At 45.1% G+C, this 25,125-nt stretch overlaps 1 protein-coding gene across 1 annotated transcript in view; it reads right to left on the reverse strand.

Moving 5' to 3' along the window:
- CNTN1 (contactin 1) overlaps window positions 1–25,125 on the reverse strand; it is a 664,003-nt gene that overhangs the window by 521,885 nt on the left and 116,993 nt on the right. The window contains exons 3-5 of the mRNA XM_078674301.1: window positions 7,937–8,063; window positions 3,954–4,126; window positions 3,616–3,711 (exon numbers count right to left, since the gene is read on the reverse strand). Of these exons, the coding sequence (XP_078530427.1) occupies window positions 3,616–3,711; window positions 3,954–4,126; window positions 7,937–8,063 (396 nt within the window). The remainder of the gene's footprint in view (window positions 1–3,615; window positions 3,712–3,953; window positions 4,127–7,936; window positions 8,064–25,125) is intronic.

The following is a 25,125-nucleotide window of genomic DNA, read 5'->3' on the forward strand; positions in this document are numbered from 1 at the left end:
AAAGACTGCAAAAGGCAAATAACCATTGTTCGTACATATGACAGAGAGGGGAGAACTGAAGAAGTCAGAGGAAAAAAGGCATAGGAAAGAAAGAACAAAACTAACACTAACATTAATTAACATTATTTTAGTTTGGTTGATTTTCAAGTTTTTATTTAAACGTTTCTGATAGCAACCCATTTTATTTTTTATTTCCTGCATTATCTTTCTTCCTCATCTCTGTTCCTTCTTCAGTTCCATGATGTAGCACTATTTAACCTTGTACAGTGGGCCAAAGGACAAACAGAGGTTATTGCGACCCACAACACTAGGGGTTGGGAATATTTGCCTCTGGTGTCCGTCCTGAAATAGCTCTGCGAACTGTGCCAAATACACTTTTTCTGCACATGACTTCCGTTTGCAAGGAGGAGCAGTCAAACATTTGTCAAAGTGTTACTTTGGAGGTAAGGACTCAGACCTCAAAAGTCAACAAAAAAACGTACAGTAATCTACTTTCTAGCTCAGTGCTTGTCTTTAAGAAAAGAGAAGTATGTACAGTGGCAAAGCAAAACGAAATACCGCACACATTAATGGAGTAAATACAGAATTCACTATTCCCGACAAAGGGCTCCCAGTAATGCACCACCACCTCTAGTGCCACTCTTCCCGTTTCCGTGGGCCTTTCTCAAGTCTGAAATGTCACAAAAAGATAGAATTGCTAAGCAACAACAGCACAGATGTGAGTTCAGTAAGCGATCACCATGTAGTGTCAACCCGTAGGTCAGTTTGTGTGATCTTGAACTAATAAAGCTCATGTATGTATCAATATGCCTTTCATGATGGCAGCTCTTTAACAGTTCAAGATACAGTCTCAATCGCTGTCTTTTGGTCCAGCGTTACTTGTTTCAGGAATCGCATCTGAAGCTGTTTCCTTCTGCATGCTGGTCTGTTTCATGCCTGTGGCATCCTCAGCAGTGGAGCGGGACCATGAATGGTGACCTCACTCTAGCTGGAGTCACTGGGGTGCACATGGCATGTAGCCTGGTTGCTAGGTGCTGTGTCCTATACAGCAAGGGGTGGTGAGGGACAGAGTCTCTGAATTAAGCAGAATACTCTCACCCAGTCAAAAGATCAGGGCTAGATCCAACACCGTTTTTTAACTCATTTCACCATCCCAGTTTCAGAACCTGGCTGTATGCAAATTAGTCTGTTCCTGTCCCAGTGCATGATGGGAACAGGGCAAACCAAACTACAAAAGCCAATTCTTACACTGGGAAGGAAACAAGCTTCCGGGGACCGGTTTCTGGCATTACAGCCGTCTTCGGCCCAGCTTGCTTGAATCCTGATGGTGCAATGAGCAACAACAGCACAGTTGTGAGTTCAGTAAGCGATCACCATGTAGTGTCAACCCGTAGGTCAGTTTGTGTGATCTTGAACTAATAAAGCTCATGTATGTATCAATATGCCTTTCATGATGGCAGCTCTTTAACAGTTCAAGATACAGTCTCAATCGCTGTCTTTTGGTCCAGCGTTACTTGTTTCAGGAATCGCATCTGAAGCCGTTTCCTTCTGCATGCTGGTCTGTTTCATGCCTGTGGCATCCTCAGCAGTGGAGCGGGACCATGAATGGTGACCTCACTCTAACTGGAGTCACTGGGGTGCACATGGCATGTAGCCTGGTTGCTAGGTGCTGTGTCCTATACAGCGGCATCTTCCAGGCCGAGGAAGGGACACTATATTAAAGGTTTATCATCCCGTCCTACATATGGCAGCCTACTATAAGCTACAAAAAATACTGTGGCACTTGAGTCCCTCCTACAAAAACTTAAATGTAACCTACACAGCTTATATCCAAGAGACAAATAATATTCTGATCACCTTGACAAAGATTCACCTTGTTCTTTAAACCCTCCAATTTCAGCAGAAGAAATCCTCCCAATGACTAACTTACATCTAGAATTCACAGAAGGAAACATGTTACCACTACTTTAGAATGTCAATACAAATCTACATAAAACATTAGAGGCAAAAAGCATTAACCACAACTGTCTGCAGAGACACTGATCTCCCCAATATCTAAGGCACCAAAATTACAAAAAACATATATTAATAAAATCCTTCACACTTTCATCAAAGTACACACCAAACTGCAAATGATACTCAAATCAGCTGCAGAAGTGAAACAAGAGACAGATCCTTGGGTTCTGGAAGCGAATTTTCGTATTCCTTACCAAAGATGACTAAACAGACACTCACAATCAATGACTGACCACATAGTTCGGCGTGGTCCCTAAATCTAACTCTTGGGCAGAAAATAGAGCAGAGAGGGATAACATTAAGCTATAGAGATGTCCTGCAATGTAAGGATTTATGAAATTTCAACTCTTCAGCACTCCAATGTCATAAAGCTGAAATCAGACAAAACAACATAATACATGTTTCCGCAATATTATAAGCTAAGGTCAGGGCAGTATGAAAGCATCCTTGAAGAACTCTAAGAACTGCTCAGACTTCTCACAGTCCAATCACATTGTAATGGCAGTTCTCGCTATTGGGGTGAAGAGTAATTCAAACACTACAGTAAAAATATTGCAACATTCCTGTAAGAAACTAATCTCAAACAATGTTTAGATATACCTGATTAACTCAGTCATAACGAAGGCTCTGCCTTAGATTTGAAAATCATCAAAGAAAGCCAAATAACGATTAAAACCCATTGGGGGTTGAATGGTCAAATGGCTAGAGCACCTACAGATTTCAATTAGGATTTCCATCCCAGAAGTAAAGAGCTACTTAAATGTCCTGTGATAGGTGTAGGTACCTACAAATGTTTGACGCAAAAGTACTAAGTGAGAACACAATAGCTAAATTACTCTTTGAACCATAGAAAAAAACAATATAAATCAGCCAACAATACACAACAAGAAGACTGCTGCATAAGCTTAAGGTGAAGCACACCTATGTGTTTTTAAAAGAGAGATAACCCGAAAAATTGGGGCATGGTTCTTAGAGGGATTTATTGTAGACCGAAAATGTGTGCAAGTCCTGGAACGGAAGTCCTGATCAAATCATTATATCCATATTTTGAAAGAGGTAGAAAAATATTGCTTAGGCAGTTTGCAATTTGAATCCCATGTTATAGGCTCCAAAAGCAGGGACAGTGGAAGACACAGCAGACAACCATCCTTGCATTTGTTTTCTCCAGCAGTACACCTGTTTTTTATTTTTTTTATTTTAAGCAGCCAATGCCCACCAAAAATCACACACTTTGCGGATGTAGTTTCTCTGCAAACAGTTTACTCAGTACTTATATACTAATTACCCTTTAACTACATGAACACATTCCGTCTGACAGAGAGGTGGCAGCAAAGCGAGTGCCAAGTATTTATAAGCTCAATGGGCCATTTCTAGAGCAAGTTGAAAGCCCTCATGTGTGAACTGATCCTTAGAGCCTCTAAAGCTTTTTACCACTGTTATCACTTAGTTCAGAAAAATGTTGAAATCTACTTTAATTCTGAAGAGGGCAAGAGTGATAGTTAGTGAAATACCCACAATAGCTTGAGAATATATGCCAGACGCCTTTGTTGCATTACTTTTTAAATAAAAATCCATTTAATCTGGCACATTGTAGTTTACCTGGGTAATGAGGTGGAGGGTCACACAGAAGTACTGCTCCAATCCCCTCCTTTACACTGACTGCATATCGCTCTTCTGGTGAAAATGGATCCAGATCTAGGTAAAAGGAATAAATATTGCAACTGAAAATACATCAATCAATTTTCAAATGTAAGTTCTAGCTCGGAAACTTCTTGCGTGTTTTTATAAAGTTAACGGGTTTTGCAAGGTATTATTCTGTGCATAGAGTAACACAACAAATAATCATATACTTTGCTGCCCGTAAAGCAATACATTGGAAATCTCACACAAAGTTAAACCATTTATTCAGTGAAAATTTACATGTTAAATCTACTTACAGCCAAACTGTAAAGAGGCTTCATTGCTTCGGATGGTTCCGTACAGGTTGGATGCTGTACATACATATTTTCCGGTGTCGATACCTTTGTCTGGTTTATTGATGACAAGGTTACCTCCAATCAGAATGTAACGTTTGTTTAACAGGTCAATGTCCCAATTATTTTGCTTCCACCTGTACAAATTAAATGAATAAATGACAGAATTACTGGCCATTCGCATTGAACTCTGAGTGGTAACCACACCAGAATCATTACACTAGCTACGTCCATCACATGTGTGCTATTTTTTGTCCGATTGTTACAGTCAAGTTAGTAACATTTCATAGAATGCAGCAAAGCAAGGCAACTTGCAGCTCTATGTTGCTTCAAAGGGAGAGATCAGAAATGCGCCATATTTACAAAGATATTGTGCATTTCTGCTGCCTTCTTGTGCTGGCATACTGTGTGCTGCCTAGCACCAACACGGGCACCCTTGCACCGAAGTGCAAGGGTGCCTGCTTTATAAGCAGGATTGATTTTGTCTAGGAAGGGATACCTTACTGCACAAAAACAATCCTTAAAGGCATGTTCCTTTTTCTACTTGTGATGTGGAATGCATCACACATGGAAAAAGGAAGTAACAAGGAGGTGAGGCGAACTGTTTTGATGCATTTTTAAGTTTACAATTCTTTGTAAGTCTGGGTGTGTGCCAAACTCCATTGGTGGATGCATGGGAACGCCCACACTTTACTCATACCATGAGGTAACATAAGGCAGTGAAATGCACTGCCTTACATTACCTTGGATTTACTAAACCAAGCAGAGCCATGAAAGGTGGGCTTGCGTGACTTAGTAAATCCCAGTTAAGGGCTTGCATTGCCTGTGTTGCCTTGCAGGACACAAGGGCAATGCAAGCCCTTAGTAAATCTGGCCCAAAGGCTTTATCACGTCTGAGGTTTATCTTGACACACTGTCACATATGCTCGATGGTTCAAATGTTGAAAATTAGTGCAACCCACGTTAGATGTCCACTTGGCAGGAAATGATTTTAATATAATAAACTATGTGTAAAGATGGTCGTGCATGCTTATGCAATACCTTTAAATCAGACACTTAATGACTTAGATGTACTTTATTGTGAACATCGTAGTGAGAATCCTACAGGATGGAGGAAAGAATAGATGAAAAGCGAACACTTGAAATGCATCATTTCTCCTGAACCTACCTATTGGTGTGCGGGCAATAGAGAATTGACTGAATCCAGAATCACATGGCACCTCCCCCTTGAGAGGACCAACAGTACTACATGTGGTAATATGAAAGGATTATCATGATAAAGATAACTATTTCTAAGAGTGCACTACCGCATGAGTTGTCACTTCACACTTTAATAATAAGCGTCATGGCCGCGGCTGCGTGCATCCGTTAAGATTGATTGCCCTCTGCTGAGGGTATCAATAGCAGTTAATGGATTCCCCTGACAGTCAACCGCTGGGAATTGACCACTCTGCATTCATAGGACAGAACTGAAAGCCGTGATGATGGCAAAGGTCAATTAACAACCATTAACATGCAAAACCCTGTGGCAGCAGGTCTATTCCTAAGAACTATGGGTAAAGGCTGCAGGCTGTGGCATATACTGAGGGAGAAGACCAATTAACAGCTCTAATTTCGGCACCAATGGGACTTGAAGACTGCAAGTACCTGTTCCTTTTCACCAGTCTCTTTCCCAGACTAATTTTTCCTTACGGCACAGATGTTAAACCCAGCTCTGCACTTCATCTCACCTGCACTTTTTGCTCACCCCACACATCTGTTTCACTGCAATCTCTCTTCATTAGGCTCTTAGAACATCATTTTAAGAAGCAAAAATCACTTTACATTGCAGAGGAAATATAATAAGCAGGTAAATCCTGATTGAAAAACTGAATCTACAAAGATAATACAACAGCAGAAATAAAAAGCTAAAATCAAAAAAATGTTAGCCAGAGTTTCAGAAGAAGAAATAATGTAGAATCTGCTAAATCTCAGTACAGTCCACAACAAATAGCTGAACGTGTTGCAAGCAATTCTTTATAAAGTGTTTGAAGATATTACTTTTACGTCCGACGAATCAATCAGAGGTGTGGATAGTGCCAATAAATGATGAAGAATGCTGTACCTTGAAAAACATCACTTGAACAGCATACTGTTTGTGACTTAGAGTCAATAAAAGTATTGTGGGGTTGTCACAATGGAGAACCTGAGAAGTCACTAAAAATAGGTATTGGACAAAAATAGACTAAGAGTCTGATAGATTAATGATCTGATAATGATGATGATTTGGTGATAATGCTGATGATGATGATTATTATTGCTAATATTACCAATACGGTACAGGCATGAGTGGTAGCAGACTCTTTGAGTACATGTTTGCATACTGTTCATTTAATTGTATTAACTTTTAGGGGTGAGTGAGTGGAAATGCAGGGGTGAGTCAGTTGTTTGGTGTAACACATTTGCCTTTTCTGCATGGTCACTCCACACTTTTTACATTTTTCTGGACCCTATTTTTGCTGGTAGTCGGGCTCTGGGCTAATCAGTGCCACAATGTGTGTGCTCTGATCCCAAAACTGGTATTGGAAAAATAGTTGTTACCCAATTGGTCTACTTAACTTTCTTCTAAGGCCATAGTAAATTGCACAGAAAATGCACCAATGGAATAGGGATATAGTGTATATTTACACCACTGAAATATATGATAAAATTATACGGTTGCAGGACCCCCTTTGTTTCCTCACCACCACACTTTTCATGGTGGTCGCAATTCCATGAAATGTGTGGCGGTGAGGAAACTCATAAAATGCTTCAGCCCAGCGAAGCAAATTGTGGCCTTAGGACTGCCGCACAACCGCCAGGGAATGGGGGTTGTGGAGGTTGCTGTGCTCCCAGGGCAGCCCGACAACCCTAGTCGTAATAGGGTGGTCGGGAGGCCGCCACTGTGAGTCTGATGGTTCGTGGACCGCCAGACTCATAATAAAGCCCTAGAAGAAGAATCGGAAACAAAACAAAGCAGCAGCAATCATCTTGTAATACTCTGTGAAAAATACAGCCTACAAGCAACAACAATCAGATGACTGAATTAACTAAATACTAGATGGATGTTTCTTTACATTGGCCGATATTAATACGCTGCAGTACAATAAGAAATACGAAATTGTGAAAGACATATAACACATTGTAATGCCATCTGCTAATGAGCATAAAGAAAGGTGAAACAGTCGGGACATTTCATAGAAATATTATTGTGGCAGGCTGGGGAGGGAAACATTAAGGAAACACTTATTGTAGTAAATACAGCGAGTGTGGTTACAGAAAAAAATAATAGCTGTCCTGGTGCTTAGCAGGTTGATCAAAAGCAAGCAAATGAACAAGGCAATAAACTACACTATTTGAGAAGAGCCACGTCTTTTACCCTCCACTAAAAGTCAAATGATTGCTTCCTTTCTACTGTACGTTTTAAAGGCAGAGTGCCCCAATCGCTTGTCACGGAGATGTCAAAAGACTGACCTCCTGCTCTAGATCTTTTGGGAAGAAATTGGGACTACTGGTAGGGTATGTTTTTGGAGAGATGTCCCCCTGCCCAACGTCCGAAAATTGTCTGAAATCTCCAAAGTTGTCGTGAGAAATAGTTCACTCAGATACCATGTGACCTCATTCTTTAAAGTGCAGATACCCCACAAACCTTTCTATTTTAAGTTCAATTGATTGCTGTCAATTTTAAGGCGCTGTCCCTCATTAAAATTAATATTTCTTAAGTGTTGGTAGCCTTTGAAAATAATTGCACAACAAAGTATGAAAAAGTTTACATTCAAAGATCAATGAGTAGGTACGTTTTCTTTTAAGGCATTGTTCGCTGTAAGTAGTTATGGAATGCCATTGCAAAAAAACATGGTTCTAAGTACAATTCAATGTCATTCCATCAATCACACAGTTTATAAATCTATGAACATTGACATATTTACTTGTACGTAGGAGGAGGGTTTGCACGAGCTCTGCAGTTCATTGACACTTTGCCTTCTAGAGATTCCTCTGGATAAATCGTATCAATAGGTTGTTCTTCAAAAATTGGTCCATATCTTTTTCCTTCCTCTGAAACAAAAAACAAACATTCTTGAAATAGAAATGTATTTTTCCACAAATAATTTATAAATGCATATGCGCCTATGTATTAGTAGATTTGTGAAAGGCCCATGGTTTTAGTGTCATCTAATTTTTAATCAGCACACATGTTATGCAGCATCGGGAGCTACACAAACATTATCTGGTTCCTTAATGATATCATCCTGTACGATTCCACCAATGACATTACGAAAGTCACCCCGGTTGGCTTTAAGAACTATGTTCATCTATCAGTCAATCAGAAACAGTAGTCTAAACACATAAGAAAAATTGGGAAATATTATAATTTGGCAGTTTTACCACTTTTTTATAGTCAAGAATTGTCTTTCGATTTTTGAATTACAAGTCTCTAATTCATTATGTCAATAGCATGATAAGAGAACACCATTGCAGGTATCCCTCTGATTCCAAGACACACACAGTAACTAGTTTCCTTGAATGTTATTCCCCGGGCGCCGCACCATAGGAAGCAGCAAGACGGAGAAATGCGAGCATTATCATATCCCACTGGGCAAGGCTTACAGAACGCCGCACTTCTCAAGACAAGATTTCGAACAGCTGCTGCTATTAATTCCAAGACAACCGAGCCCTGGCATCTCGTTGCAGCCATTTCAAAGCATTTAATAATTAAAGTTCTGTTAACAGACCTTTGAATCATATCCGATGTTCTTGTTTAGAAAGTAAGTCGAATATGGGAAGATATCTCTATTATTTTGAAGGAAAGATATTAAAAAATACTAATTTTATAAAACAAAATAATAAAACCATGCTTGTAACCAAACTTTGGAAAGAGACCAGAGAAAACTAATGTTGCTGAAGTACTCACACCATAGAGTATGCATGTGGGTGTATGCTCCTCCCATTGCGTGTTTGTGAGGTGTGGTAGCGCTCTAGTGTTCCGCTACCGAAACAGGAAGCAGGGGACAGGAAGCGGAAGGCGGCCATGTTTTATCGGCACCGACCGCGAGAGAGAGAGGAGCTTTCTCCCGGCGCTCCGGGGAATAAAAGTAATTACATGAGCTTCTCGAGTCTGCGTGATCATTTCACCACATTACAATGGTGACGAGAGTCAGGATCTAGACCCCACGCGCAGCACACGACAGGAGCGACCACGTGGTCCCGAAAACGGAACACATTATAAAAGTGAAAAAAAAAATATATATATATATATATATATATACTTTCATCCGGAGCGTGGCAGAGGAGCAAAGGGGCCTCAAAGGAAAAAAACGGACATGTGTACCACCCAGAGCGGCGATCTGTAAGCAGAAGGGTGCCTTCATGCGGAGGAGAGGATTGGGAACCCACCCACAGAGCTGGATTGCACCCGAGGCGCTTGGACACCATAGTTCCACACTGTAGTGTACACCCTTCATGACCAGGGCGACAGAGGGTCCGGCAACCTGGCGGAGCAGCGGTTAGGCGGTGAGGTCCCAAGCTCGTCACACCCGACCAGAAAGGGAAGCCTGCAGAGTACATCAAGCCCCTCTGTGGGAGACAAGGGAAGCGACAGCGACAGCGATCACTATACAGGTGACAATACCGTTCAGCACACGCCGGGGAGTCCGCCTGGCCGACCGATCCCTGTCCCAGCGGCCCGGAGAGGCGCAGCCAAGATGGCGGTACACTCGTCTTCTCTCACCCAATTAGTGCCATTCCTGACCAAATGCGGAGAACCGGATATGAAGTGGGAAGACTGGAAAAGGTACTTCTTGAACTATCTCGAAGCTCTGGAAGAAGAAGGAGACACGCCATTCTCGAGCAAAAGACGAAAAAAAATACTGTTGCACAACTTGGGCCCGGAAGGGATCAGAGTTTACGATACCATAGTCAAAGCCGAGAGAGGTGATACGGACACGGATGTCTTCAGTCACGCCATCGCAGACCTCGACGCACACTACAGGCCGGTCGTATGCGTCGCGATAGACAGATTCAATTTTTTTCAAAGGAAGCAAAAGAATGGGGAGACGGTGGATGAGTATGTCGTCGCATTACAGAAATTGGCCCTCACATGTAAGTTTGGCACGCTGCATGACGACCTAATCAGGGACCAAATCATTATGCACACATCCAGTTCCCACATCCAGGAGAAACTATGGGTGAATGGAGACGCTCCCCTCAAAGAAATATGGGCGATGGTCAAGAAGGCAGAATTGTCGAGACGTTGTGCGCAAGCGGCCAAGAAAGAAGCAGGCGGGACTCAAAGAGTATGCAAGATTATGACGCCGTCAAGGGATGAACGGCCAAGACAGAGAGACCAGCAAAGGAACCAAGACAGAGGAAGACCCAATAACAACTACTCCCAAAGGGACAACAGGACGAATAAAGGTGGCAAACCAAGCTGTTACAGATGTGGCAGTACTTCGCATCTAGGAAATGACAAGGTGTGCCCGGCATTCAGAGCAAAATGTTCATACTGCAGTGTGTTCGGCCACTATGAGAAGGTATGCTGCCGAAAAAACAAAGGAGCAATGGTCAGATATGTAGACCAAGGACAAGGTGAGGAGGCAGAGGACCAAGAAGACGCGGATGACCAAGTGGAGTTCCTGTATATTGACGTCCAAGTGTTAGAAATGGAAGGAGAGGGCACGGACAAACCCAGACTTAAGATGCATATTGGCGGGATACCATTGGAAATGATAGCGGACAGTGGGGCCCCCATCTCCATCATACAACGACAAGTATGGGAAGAAAAGTTTGCATCCAAGATCAAGGAATCACTGCATCCTATGGATTTAAGGCCGATAACTTACACAGGACAGAGAATTCCCATGCTGGGATATTGCCCCCTCCTATTCGAGTTCAGAGGGCGCCACGCCAACTGCAAGTTGTACATAGCTGAGAAAGGCCCCTCAGTTTTGAGCTGGAAAGATCAAGGAGCATTAGGGATACAACTCAACCCAGGTGGCATTGAAAAGATATTGCTCATGGATATGGAAGCGACGGACGAAGTGGAGTCATGGCGAAGAGCGTACCCTAAAGTATTTAATGGTCAAATAGGGGAATTGGCGAAATACAAACACCTCATTAAGCTGAAAGAAGGTGCTAAACCAGTGGTACATAAGGTAAGGAACATCCCGTTCCGCAGCAGAGATGCAGTACAAACAGAGTTGGACCGGTTGGAAAGGGAAGGAGTGATCCGAGCCATAGAAAGTGCAGAATGGCTTTCACCTCTGGTAGTAGCTCAGAAGCCTAATGGTAAAGTGAGACTGTGTGTAGACTTAAGGGAATTGAATAAAAACATTGTAATCGACAAATTTCCCTTACCCCGAATCAATGAGATGCTAGCCAAGACTAAGGACATCAAATGGTTCTCCACCGTGGATCTGTCGTCTGCCTACCACCAGATACGACTACATTCTTCGTGCTGCCATCTCACGTCTTTCATCACGCCCTTCAGCTGTTACGAGTTCGTGAGAATGCCATTCGGACTAGCATCAGCAGCGGCGGTTTTCCAGAAGCTAATGCACAAGTTGCTGAGGGATGTGGAGGATGTGCAGTTTTTCCAAGACGACATCCTGGTGATGGGGAGAACCAAACAGGACCACAATGAGAAACTCCACAAGGTGTTGAAGACTCTCCAGGAAAACGGTCTGACGGCAGAATGGACTAAATGCAAGCTCGGGGTGCAATCTGTCACGTACCTGGGCCATGAAGTAGGCGAAAACGGGATCAAGCCAAAAAGAGCGAATATGAAGGCCATTCAAGATGCCCCCACTCCCAGCAAGAAAGAAGACGTTCGGTCATTTTTGGGGATGGCCGAGTACTACAGTAAATTTGTTCCCCACTTTGCTACGAAAACGCATCTACTACGTCAACTCCTGAAGGAGAAGAACAAGTTTGTGTGGAGCCAGGAAGAACAGACGGAGTTTGAGCCCCTAAAACAAGAACTGAGTACCGCCATTCCCCTGAAAGGATTCGACCCGGGAGCGGAGTCTATCCTCACTACAGATGCCAGTGACCGGGGCCTAGGAACAGTCCTAAAGCAGAAGGCGGACAATGGAGAAATCACGACGGTCAGCTTCGCCTCCAGGTCCCTCGCGTCCAACGAGGAGAAGTACAGCGTCATAGAGAAGGAGATGCTGGCAGTGGTATGGGCGATGGAAAGATTCAGGCAGTACTTATGGGGAGCGAAGTTCTTGGTGAGGACGGACCACAAGCCCTTGGTCCGAGTACTGACGTCAAGCGGCCATGCTCACGCGACCCCTAGAATAGCCAAAATGACCCTTAGACTGCTGGATTTTGTGTACGAGGTGGAACACATTCCGGGTCCGCAGAACAAAGTGGCGGATTTCCTGAGCAGAGCAGCAGCGATGGATGACATGGATAGCAGTGAGAAACAAGGGTCGGACGGATACGTGGTAGCCACCATCCAGGACACAGAAGAGGTGATCAGTGCCCAGGAGTGGGAAGAAGCATACAAAGAAGACGCCGACCTAGAGGCCATCAAAGGATATGTGGTCCACGGGTGGCCAGAAAAAAGACACCTTAAGGAAGAACTGAGGAAGTACTGGGAAGTAAGGGATGAACTATCGCTTGCGGAAAACCCTACATTCCTGCTCAGAGGCGACAAAGTGATTCCTCCGCAAAGCATAGTGGAGCACCTAATGGACTTACTGCATGAAGGACACCAGGGCATCACCAAGACCAAAGCCCGTGCCAGACAAGCGTACTGGTGGCCAGCCATTGACGCGCAGGTAGAACGACATGTGCGGCGATGCGAGTCATGCGCCAAGGCTGATAAATCTCAGAGCATGTTAAGGCCACCGTTAGGAAAATTTCCGGTGCCGGATGGACCCTGGGAAATGGTTTCTGTGGACATTATGGGACCCGTCCTCAACAAAGAGGGGACGCAGAAGAGTATAGTGGTTCTCATTGATAAATATTCCAAATGGCCCGAGGTAGAGATTATGGGAAGTGTGGACACTGATGCGGTGGTGCGGTTCTTGCATACCACATTTGTCAGGGAAGGCATTCCGAAGATTATCACGTGTGATAATGGACCGCAGTTCACATCGGCGAAGTGGATAGCCTTCACGACAAGGAACGGCATAGAGGTTAAACATACGCCCATCTACCATCCTGCCGGCAACGGTCAAGTGGAACGGTTCAACCGGGTGATCATGGGCACCATTCAGGTGGCCATTAACGATGGAATGGACTGGGAGAAGGAAGTGGAAAAAATTATCTGGGCATATCGCATCACACCAGGAAGCACGGGATACAGCCCATTTAAGGTGTTGAGAGGTAGCGAAGCCTTCACGAAGGACAACACGGCATGGAGGAAATTAGTTGTGCAAAGCAAATGGTCACCGGCCGTGGTCAGAAGGAATCTGGAGAAAGCACAAGAAGTATATACGAAGCACTTCAACAAGAGACACAATGTTCAAGGAGTTGAATTAGAAAAGGGAGACTGGGTAAGAGTGAAATTGGCCATCCTAAAGAAGAAAGGGGAAAGTACATTTTCACCACCCTTGCAAGTGCTGGAACCATATGCCCGGTCCGCCCTGTTCAGCGACGGAAAGGTGTGGTCACAGGACCGCATGGCCAAATGCAGCAAGATATTGAGATGGGGAAATGAGGAGGAAGAAAGTACAGAGCAAGTAGGAGAAGAAGGAGAGAGAGAAAGTAGCAGACGGAGAAATGAGAATGTAGGAGAAGGAGTGCAGCAAGTGAAAGACAGAGAAGGAGAAGGTGAGATGAGAGCAAGAACAAGGAGTGGGGACAAGAGAGAAGGCAATGAGGAAGTGATGGACAAAACAAGAGATGAAGTAGGACAAAGTTCTGGCAGAGAAGAACCGGAAGAAGAAGGTAACGGTGAAGTGGTGAGAACCAGAGTCGGAAGGATGGTGAAGGTACCTGAAAGGTTCAAGGACTATGAAATGAACTGGAAGTAAGGACTATATTTTGTACAAATTGTTGATTGCATAAAAGGGGGAGATATGTGGTAGCGCTCTAGTGTTCCGCTACCGGAACAGGAAGCAGGGGACAGGAAGCGGAAGGCGGCCATGTTTTATCGGCGCCGACCGCGAGAGAGAGAGGAGCTTTCTCCCGGCGCTACGGGGAATAAAAGTAATTACGAGCTTCTCGAGTCTGCGTGATCATTTCACCACATTACATGAGGTCGACAAGGACCATGCACCTGACCATATAAAAATACCTCCTGCCCAGCATGAGTGCTGCTTCGCTCTAGTTGAGAGAGAGCAACACTGATGCTGGAATCCAGTCTGTTCCTGGTGGTGGCAGGTGACTGTTCTCACCTTGTAGGAGGGGTCTTGCTTCTCCCATGGAGAATAAGCGCCAGGTTCACAAAGGGCCTCAGTTGTCGTGGTGGAGGCCCCGTAGTCATAGCAGGGGCCCTCAGTCATGGCAGGACCACCAATACTGCTATTACGCATTGCATGTGTCTCACCATGAGCGAGGCCCCCCCCCGCCACGAGTGCGGAGGCCCTCTGTGAATCAGGCCCTAAGTGTGCACCGTAAATGAAAAAGGGAAGAAAGGGAGCGACCCCAAACCCAAGAGAAGTTGTACCACAGGTAAATAAGAAAAAGGTTTCTCCTGGGAAAGTTTTACACCATGCTCAAGTCGATAATATTTATAAGTCTCAACCCTCCAATCTCGCTCTAATTTTTCCACAACACCATACCATTCGTCATAACTCGGGACCCCGGTTGTCAATTATGTGGAACAATACCCAAACACCATTAAAATTAAAAATATACAATCTGTTTTTAATAAAAATTATACATTCAATATGGGTCAAACAATAGAATAACATTCTTTTCACAGTGACGAAATGTAAATGCATGCGCCATCGCTGTAACTGCAGCCAGGTAGATCAGTGCGGTACTAAGCAGTGGGGACCTCCCTCCCTAAAGTCACAATGTTGGCCGAGGTATTGGAGCACTGTACAGTACTTGTTTATATATGTTTGTATTTACTCGGCAGGAGTGAGCTCGCGTATTGGCCGACATCAAGGGCTCGTCTTGTTTGACAGAGGAGCAATACTCTAGTCTAGCAAATAAAGATAAAGCTTCCAGCCACCCTCTAGACTGTGAGGCTACCTTCTCATTGTACATGCACACATTTGGTACCTTCTGCTCTGAGCATGCTCTGTGGTAGAGGGATGTATATCATTTCTGAGCCTGCGTGACAGGGTGTGCTACTATCCAGCTACTACGAATGCACAAAGATATTGTTTTATCTGTGCTCATGTGCTCTAATAGGTCTCTGTGTACATGTCTGTTTGCATGTGTGGTGCTTCAACACTTTAGCCAGTGAGCGTGTGCAATGAACAGCATGGTGGCCATCTTGTAGACTAGGGCTTCTAACAGGTACCGGCAGTGCCTAAGCCTTTGGTACATGCTGACAGTGGACTAGAAGCCTAGATAGCCATGCATCGACAGCAGAAGCCGGCCCCAGTGAGTACCCCAATGCAGCAAAGCTGGAGAGAGCGTGTACTAGATTTAGGCAATTTTAGATCGATAAAAAGTCTGCTGGTGCAGGTGTTAGTTCTCAGAAGGATGTGAGCGTGCTCTGCAAATGTTTCTGTTGCGCATCCTTTCTCCTTTTATCTCTGCACAGTGCATCTCAGATACTCTGCTGGAGAGCAGGCTGAGCTTTATCTGCAGAGGCACATGTTAGCGCCGCCATTCTGTCCTCACTCAGCTTTACAAGTGAGTCTCTCTCTGCACCTCAACTCTCTACTTCTCCAAGTCATACCCTCTCATACTTCCTCTCTTTGCTCCCAGTCCTCCTTCTAACACTGCTGTCTCTTTTCTGCTCGGCTATCCGTTCCTCTTTCCTCTCTACTTCTATCCAGCCCACTTTGCTTTATTTTGTATTTAACCCACCTGCGCAATTTTCTCCAATATTTACATATCCTTGGTTTATCTAAATTCATGTCATCCTTCTACCTCTGGCTAAGTTTATTATTTTCTCTTACTCTTGTCTGTTCTATTCCATTGTATTTAATAGTTTTTTCTGCAGAAGAAGGCTACTTATATATTTAATCGCGCATCATTAGATTCGCATTTCTAGCGGTGCATGTCGCTGAAGGCAAAGTGCTATGGCCTCAGAACCGGCATGCCTCAGCAGTGTGGTGGAGATGCCTCCTGAGACGGCCCTTCGACCACTGCCCATCAATGATACAGAAGGCCCGCTATTCCTACCCCTTTGCCTCAGTCTCTGGAGAAGTTTTACAAGGGAAAACCTTTGGCCCTAAGGGTAAGTACAAAGAACATGCCTCGGAGGTATGGTATGGTACTGTACTGTTTTACAGCACCAAAAAGGCAAAGCTATCCACACAGTTCCACGCCACACAATTCAACTTCACACATTCCAATCCACACCACATAAATCAACACCAAACCACATATTTCACCCCAACAACACAACTACACAACATACCACATACATCCAATCTACACTACAGATTTCCACATTATGCCACAAATTCAACAGCAATCCACATTAATTAAAGCCCACTACATACCACTTCTCAACACAAAGTACTATTCCACATAATTACACTCCATAACACGCAATCCTACTACATAAAACGTCATTACACTTAATACCACATAATTACAATCCACAGATATCCACTACGCACCATGCAACATAATTCCACTACACTAATCCACTTCACACCACATAATTCAACAACTAACAATGCCAATTGAACCCACATAATTCCACTACACATCACATGCATACATTCCAAAATACATGGGTAAAATACATTGTCATTTACAACTCCAATAGCTCTAACTCAAGCAAATGCAAGACCTATAAATTTCCAATGCGTGTTTTATTTTTTTTCTTTAGGCACAGGGAGATTAATAATAATAATAATAATACAGCATTTTATATAGCGCGAACATCTACCTCACAAGGAGGTGTCACGGCGCTTGACAGAACACAGTTAACCAAGAGGACTGAAGTAATGATGCCTAGCGCGGTTGGGTAAAGAGCCAAGTCTTTAGCAACCGCTTGAAGCAGATTTCAGAGGGGGCTAGCTGAATTGCTGGGGGTAGGGTGTTCCACAGTGTCGCAACAGTTGCCGAAAAAGTTCGACCCCCCAGTCGGGCCCTTTTCACTCGTGGGACGGCAAGCCGAACGCGGCAGCTGGAGCGAAGTGCTCTGGCCTGGGAGTATCTCCGGAGTCGAGTTTTCAAGTACTTAGGACAGGTGCCAAACAGAGATCTAAAGGTCAGCGTGAGTGCCTTGAATTTGATTCTGCTGGCAACTGGTAGCCAATGAAGTGACCGAAGATACGGAGAGACTGAGTGCTTGAAAGGAATCCGCATTAGCAGTCTCGCAGCCGCATTTTGGACCAGCTGAAGTTTTTCAATTAGGTATTTTGGTAGGCCCAGATAGAGGCCGTTGGCATAACCCAGCCTAGATGTCACTGTGGCATGGATTACTATTTTTCTGCAACTCTCAGGTAGAAGTCTCAGAATCTTGCGGAGATTCCTCAGCTTACTCAAGCAGCAGCCTACTACTTGTTGGATGTGCGAGGTGAAGGACAGACTGTCATCCCACCGCACTACCAGATTCTTTGCCGTTAGGCTGGGTGAGGGGGGTTGTCCCATCTCCGCTGGCCACCAAAGCTCTGAGGGTGGGGGTGGGCCTTTACCAAAGAAAATCACTTCCGTTTTATTAGCGTTGAGTTTTAATTTATTCGTGTTCATCCAACAGGCCACATCTTGGAGACAGCCCTTGAAACTCGAGAAGGACTCCTGCGACACCTCTGAATACGGAAATACCAATTGGGTGTCATCGGCGTATGAGATTGCCTTAACACCCCAATTGGCAATCAGCGTAAAGAGTGGAGCGAGGTAGATGTTGAACAAGAGGGGGCTGAGTGCCGACCCTTGAGGGACGCCACAATTGAGGACTTTGGGCGTTGAAGATACAGTCCCCAGAGCCACCTTCTGTATTCTCTGGGACAGATACGACTGTATCCATCCCAGTGCCTGGTCTCGGATGCCTGTCTCAGCCAGTTGCATCAAGAGTCTAGCATGATCAACCGTGTCGAAGACGGCCGACAGATCCAGGAGTACCAGCATCGCGGAGCTTCCTGAATCCATCGACCACCTTACTGACTCTGCCACCTCAATTAGTGCTGTCTCCGTACTGAAGCCCGGGCGAAAGCCTGATTGCGTCTCATGTAGTATCTTGTTGTCTTCAATGAATTTGCTCAGCTGACGCTGTATTATTTTCTCGAACATTTTTCCCGGTGCTGCTAGCAGAGAGATCGGGCGTAGATTGCTGAGGTCTTTTGGATCCCCATTAGGTTTTTTTTTAAGCGGGAGAAGGGTTGCATGTTTCCAGATGTTTGGAAATACACCAGAGACGATGGACGTATTCCAGATCTGTTGTAATGTGGGGGCCGCAGAATCAGCTATGGTGCGCCAGAGTTTAGATGGACATGGGTCGTCCGGTGAGCCTGACTTGCAGCGATTGAGTTCTTGCCTGACCGCACTCAGGGATATCGCCTGAAATTGAGCTAAGGTTTCACCAACCACCTCTTTAATGGCTAGGTCCGTTTTCACCGTTTTTTTCTCAGGCCCGAAGGACTCATAGACTTTTTTAATTTTCTGGTCAAAGAACTCTGAGATGTTTTCACACAGAGTGGTTGACAGGGGGACCTCCCTCTCAATACATTTAGGTTTGAAAAAGGACTGTACCACCGTAAAAATCTGTTTACTTGATTGCTCAGCCTGTTGGATAGAATCCGCATAAAACAGTTTTTTTGCCTTTCTAATAGCCTTCTGGAACTTTTTAGATGCTTCCTTATATCTGTTTTTTTCTAAGGGCTCATAGTTTACCCTCCAGAGTCTCTCCAGTCTCTTACAGGCTGCTTTCTCTACTCTGAGGTCCTGAGAGAACCAGGGGGCGGAGGGGGAGTCCCGTTTAGATATTGCGCGTGAGGCTGCTGCAATGGAAGATACCATATTCCCGACCCAATCATTGAGTAGCTGTGCGTCCATATTAGCATTTGAGGTGAGAGAGGGGATATTCTGAGCCAAGACAGGGCCCATAATATCAGGGACTAGCTTTTTCCATTGTCTCTTCATAAAAGAGCATTTGCTTGAAGCAAGACTATCCACAGCTATATTTAATTTAAATGGGATCAGTGAGTGGTCTGACCAGACTAACGGTAGAGGTGTCTCCGCCTACACATCAATAATATTGGAAAAAATTAGATCAAGCATGTGTCCCGCTCTGTGCGTGGGGCCGTCATTAATCAGTCTCAGCTTAGCTGAATTTAGTGTGGATCTCAACAACTCTGCAGGGGCGCAGTCCGCTTTGTCCATGTGAATGTTGAAATCCCCGACCACGATGAATTGAGGGTGGAGGAGGGAGCTCTGAACAATCGTCTCCAGCAGAGTTAATAAATTGGGATCCTCTCTGCCAGGTGGGCGGTAGATCACTAATCCCGCTAAAGATAGTTGAGGACTCACCTGAAAACAAAGGTGTAACCCCTCAATTCCCTGAATCATGGTAGGGGCCGAGGATGTTAGTGTGAGCTGTTCTTTGAATATGACAGCGACACCTCCGCCTCTTTTAGTGCCTATGCGGTTCGAGAAGCATATTTTATATCCCAGGGGTACTGCCAGCGCAATGGCGGTCAAACTATCCTCATTGATCCATGTTTCTGTTAGAAACAGAGCGTCCCACTCGTGCTCTTCTAGTAGTAGCCAGATATCACCTGTATGTTTAACTAGGGATCTGCAGTTCAGGAGGCCAGCTCTAAGGCCTTTGTTAATCGGCGGCTTAGGTTTAGAAAACCTCGCGGCGTCTATTGATGCCAGTGATAACCCACAAGCCCCACATGTCTGGGGAAGAGCGGTAGACTGAAGATCTATCCCCTGAGTGCAGGCCTCAGATCCAGTATTGAGAGCCCATAGGTCATCCCTTGACCACACGATCCTACCCTATAGGTGAGGGTTGAACGAAGCCAAACTACCTCATTTTTGAGTTTCGGTACCCCTCCCTTCACCATTTTAATAAGGCAGTTAGCCACATGAATAAAGTTGTCTGAGTGGACTATACTTACCTTTTTTAAACACATCTTCACGCTCACTATCTCACCTTTTAGGCCCCTCACACGCACTCAACCGACGGCCAGGAACAAAAGAACTCCACAAAAGTGTAGCACTCCGTGCTACCCGGCAGGCATTGCAGCGCCAGCCTGTCGTTGGAGCAGGAGGCCGATGATGAGACGAAACAACCATTTGGCAGGATGACAACAGTCGTCAAGCTGACTAGTTGTGTGAGGCATCCTAAGTTCCGATAAGGGATTACCTTTATTCCCTGACGCTTTTGCACACATCCATTTAGAGAGAGAGAGACGTCTTCAGCCATATAAACTTTACCTTCTGGGGAACTTTGTACATCACTTGGTTATTAGTTTATAGGACACGTACACTGGACCCCCATAAATATTGTCCCTTTTTGTCCCTCTGTGTGGTTGAAAAAAAAAAACTTCAATCTCTCTCAAGCAGAGACACTGATCACCTAGTTATCTTGACATTTTTATTTTTGCCTGAAAACTGTTGGACAACAAAGAAAATAACAGGTGCTTTAAAAAACAACAGTTGTATCAGTACAGCGCCTCTCCCGAGGTCAGCGCCAGATGGTGCTGCACTGGTCGGCCCACTCTAAAGCCGGCGCTGGTCACAGTAAAAGGCCCAAAGTGTGAAAAGATGAGAAAATGAGTGTGCAGGCGTGTAGCTTCAAGTGTTGGAGCAGGTGCAGTGACACTCCGGCCAAGAGGCCTGTGGGGCCCACTGAATCCTGTTTATTGCTGCAAATAGCAGTTGAGGGCTCATCTTCTTATTTTGAACTAGGGCCCACAACTGGCTACAGAGAGTGTGAGAGAGAGTGCCGAAGGAAACGTGAAACAAAGAACATATGAAAAGAAGAAAGAAACAGTGACAAGAAGGAAAGGCCAAAAGCAAGTAAATATTAATGCAAGGGTGAAAGGATTGATAGATGAAATGTAAAACCACATTAAATGGGTGGGTGGAATGAAGGAAGAATGTCTAGGATGCCAAAAGGCTGGATTATTGTGTGGATGAGTGGCTGGATGGATGGATACTGAAATGATGTATGAATGAAAAAGAAGGGATGTATGAATGGGAAAAGGATAGATTCTTTGGTGGATTTGCGAGTGGAATAATAGAAGGATGAAGGAAAGAGTAATGATGAAAGGGTGGATAGAGTAAATGGTAAAGGAAGGAAGGATTTAAGCATGAAGAGTTGGATATCTGGATGACTGCATGAAAGGCTTAAAGGGTGGAGAGGCAGATGGATGGAAAGTGGTATAAAGGCACATCATTTAGAGTGTGTAGGCCTGTCTTCACTCACCTGATGGCTTTGGAGGTATGGATAAAAGTGGGGGGTATTTTCATTTTCTGGCGACTCCCTTGCTCTCTGCTGATCGCTCCCCGTCACATACTCTCCTATGCTCACTGCCTCTCTCTTTTTCCGGACTTCATTTGGTTTACAGATCTGATAACGGCTGGGATGAATGAAATGAAAATTAAACTTATATAGCGCGTAACTACCCTGAGGCCTCGCAGCGCTTTAGCTAGAACCATTCAGGCGGCAGGGCAGGGCGCTAAGCCTGCGTTTTTAATAGCTTTCTAAAAGCTGTCAGATTGTTATTTTCTCTCAAGACCAACGGAAGAGCGTTCCACAACCTTGCAGCGTTGTGCGAAAAGGAACGACCACCCCAGCGGGATTTTTTTACTTTTGTGGTGGTGGCCAGATGTAGCACACTGGAGCGGAGAGCTCTAGAAGGGAGGTATGGAGTGACCAAGGGGAGCATGATGGATGGACCTGACTTACGAAGAGCCTTCTGGACCAGGCACATAGATTTAAATTGTATCCTGGACGCTACCGGGAGCCAATGCAACTTCTTCAGGGCAGGTTTGGCCGACTGCCAACGAGGAATCTGAAAAAGTAGCCTGGCCGCACAATTTTGAGTAACCTGGAGTTTGGTAATTGTAGCAAGGGGGGCTCCAAGGTAAAGTGCATTGCCGTAGTCCAGGCGTGAGAGAATCGGGGCCTGGACCATGACTCTCCTCGCCTGGAACGGCAATAGAGGGAGAACCTTCCGGAGCATTCTCATAAGTCCGAAGCACATGGCAGAAGTCTTTGTAGCCTGGACAGTGAAATCAAGTGAACTGTCTAGCCAAACTCCCAGGCTCTTTATCTGGGGTTTGGGGGGAGGAGGGGGACCTAGACAGGAAGGCCAGATGGGGGTCAGGATGGTAGGTGAGGGGTTACCCAACAGCATGACTTCCGTCTTTTCCCCGTTTAATCTAAGACAGGAAAGTTCCATCCATCTGGCGACAGCCTCAAGACATGGACTCAGAGTGCTACACGACCCCTCAGCATTGTTCAAAGATACCTCAAGCTGAGTGTCGTCTGCATAGGTGACAATACGGACGCCAAATGGATGGACGATCTGTGCAAGGGGCCTCATATAGACATTAAAAAGTGTGGGGCTCAGGGCAGAGCCCTGAGGCACCCCACAGCTGAGTGGCTGTTTGGCAGAGGTAGCTTCCCCTTCAAAAACTTGGAAGAAGCGTTCCTCTAGGAAGGAGGTGAGCCATAACAGTGCCGAGCCCGACACTCCCATGCCACTAAGACGGTGTAATAAAGTGGCATGGTTAACCGTGTCGAACGCGGCGCTGAGATCTAATAGTATGATGGCCGCTTTTCCTCCCTGGTCCAAAACTGTTCTGGCCTCCTCAGTCACTGCTAATAAAGCTGTCTCTGTCCCATGTTGGGGACAGAATCCAGTTTGAGAGGCAAATAACAAGTCATTGGATTCAAGATGTTCCACTAAGATGTTATTAATGTGCCTCTCCAACATCCATGGCAACAGAGAGATGGGACGAAAATTAGCTAAATTGTTCTGATCTAAATGAGGTTTATTTAACAGGGCCCTAACCATTGCACATTTCCAAGACTTTGGGACGGTGCTAGAGGTGATAGAGGAATTTAGAACGTCCAAAATGGCTGGGCGAATTAACTCAATAGCCGAGGTAAGGACTTGTGGCGGTGCAGGGTCCTTGGGGTAGCCTGAGGTGACTTTAGAAATTATTTTGTCTAACAAAACTGGGTCTATAAGGGTAAATTTTTCTAGCATACAGGAAGGGGGTGTATTGGGGCTTGCTACTATCTCGGCCTCAAGGACGGTCGGATCAGAAATAAAAGAGGAATAAATAATCTGAATTTTTCGATAAAAAAAGTTGCTAAATTATTGCAGCAAGCAAGCGCCCCATCTAGTGGTATTCGCTCTGGGGGGCTGGGGGGGGTGGGGGGGGGGGTGATCAAAGACTTCGCTATCCGAAAGATTTCCTTGGGGGCATTGGCGGCTAAAATAATTTTTGATTCATAAAACTGGGCTTGAGTTGCCTCAAGTTTTATAGAGTCTAATGGCGGCTCTATAATCTGCCTTTTTTCCGATCTTGTCTCCAGATCCTTTCTAATTTGCGGCATGATAATTTCATATCTCTTAGTCTAGGGGTGTACCAGGGAGCTACTTTTTGCCTTTTTATACAATGAAGAACTTCCTTCGGCAGAGCTAAATCAAGGGAGTTGTCAATCCAATTATCAAAATTGCCACTAGCTATATCAGGGTTAGAGGACCTCGGAAACTCGCATGCCGCAAGCATGGATTCCCACTTAATGGAGGGAAGTTTTGACCACTTCCTACACAGGTGTCTTTAGGATTTTTGTACAGGGGGGAGCTCCCAGTGACCCAGTTAATGGGTAACAAGTGGTGATCCGTCCAGGGTAGAGGAATAGGGGGTTCAGTTTTTAGAGCATCAAGATTACTAAACACGTGGTCCAAAAGATGACCTTTAACGTGTGTCGAAAGGAACCCCTTTTGAATCAGGTCAATTGCTCGAAGGCTCAGCCGAAGGCTGTTGGCTGCTGAGTCAAGTTGATCGTCTAAATGAAGGTTTAAGTCTCCCAAGATGGTGAAGTTAGCCGATGTAATTGCTAAGTTAGCAGCTAAGTATGCTAAGTTTGAGGTAAATTGACCTGGCGATCCGGGTGGTCGGTAGATCAGGAGACCCGTGAAGGAATCTGTAGAAGATAGCTCTAATGAAAACAACAGGCTTTCGCAGGCTGGTATAGATGTAAGTGTCAGACGGCATTTAAATCTTTCTCTGTAAATGATAGCTAGACCACCTCCTCTACCCTTAATACGATCGAGTCTTTTGATTGTGTATCCTTGTGGGGTTGCCGATACGGTAGCTGGGTCAGCCTCTATATGGAGGCAAGTCTCCGTCAGGAAGAGTACATCAGGGTTGTACTCCTCTATTAGAAGGGCCAACTCGGTGTGGTGTTTGGGTAGTGATCTGCAATTGAGAAGGAACATCTTCCACGTTGTGTGGGTGGGGATTCTCTTTAAGGTTTTTCCTGATAATTCCCAATTACAATATGCGCCCTTACGTGAAGCATCTAAGGGGCGGGGGCGGTGCAGGCATTTGGGGTTAGGGACCTTTCTTAACTTATGCAGAGCAAAGGAGTTATACGTGATTAAATTCCTGGCCATTTTACCAGAAAACTTGGTTATGGGCACGGTAGGCGTGGCTGGGCGCGGACTGGCGCAGACTGGCTTCTCTCAGGCGACTCTTCGGCGCCATGAAGGCGCCCGCTTACGCATCCGCTGCGTGGAGAAGAAGGCCTCTAATTATATAGCTGAGCAGGGGAAGTGAGGAAGCCCGCACCACTGGACCGCCGACCAGCGTGCCTGGCTCCTCCTATGATGGCCGCTGGTGGTGTATGCAGCCTACAAGCCTACACGTCCCACAATGCCTCTGCGGCACTTAGTCTGCCATACAGGTATGGGAACAGGGAGTAATGTAGCGCAATACAATACCACCGGACAGAGGAATGCAAGAAAGATCAGCAGGAATCGATAGATCCAGGAAACACCCGGCTTTAGCCTCAGGTGTAAGAAATGAAAGGAGAAAAAGGTGCACAGGGCACGTA

Source organism: Lissotriton helveticus, chromosome 1_1 (assembly GCF_964261635.1).
Source record: "Lissotriton helveticus chromosome 1_1, aLisHel1.1, whole genome shotgun sequence".
NCBI classification, from domain to species: domain Eukaryota; kingdom Metazoa; phylum Chordata; class Amphibia; order Caudata; family Salamandridae; genus Lissotriton; species Lissotriton helveticus.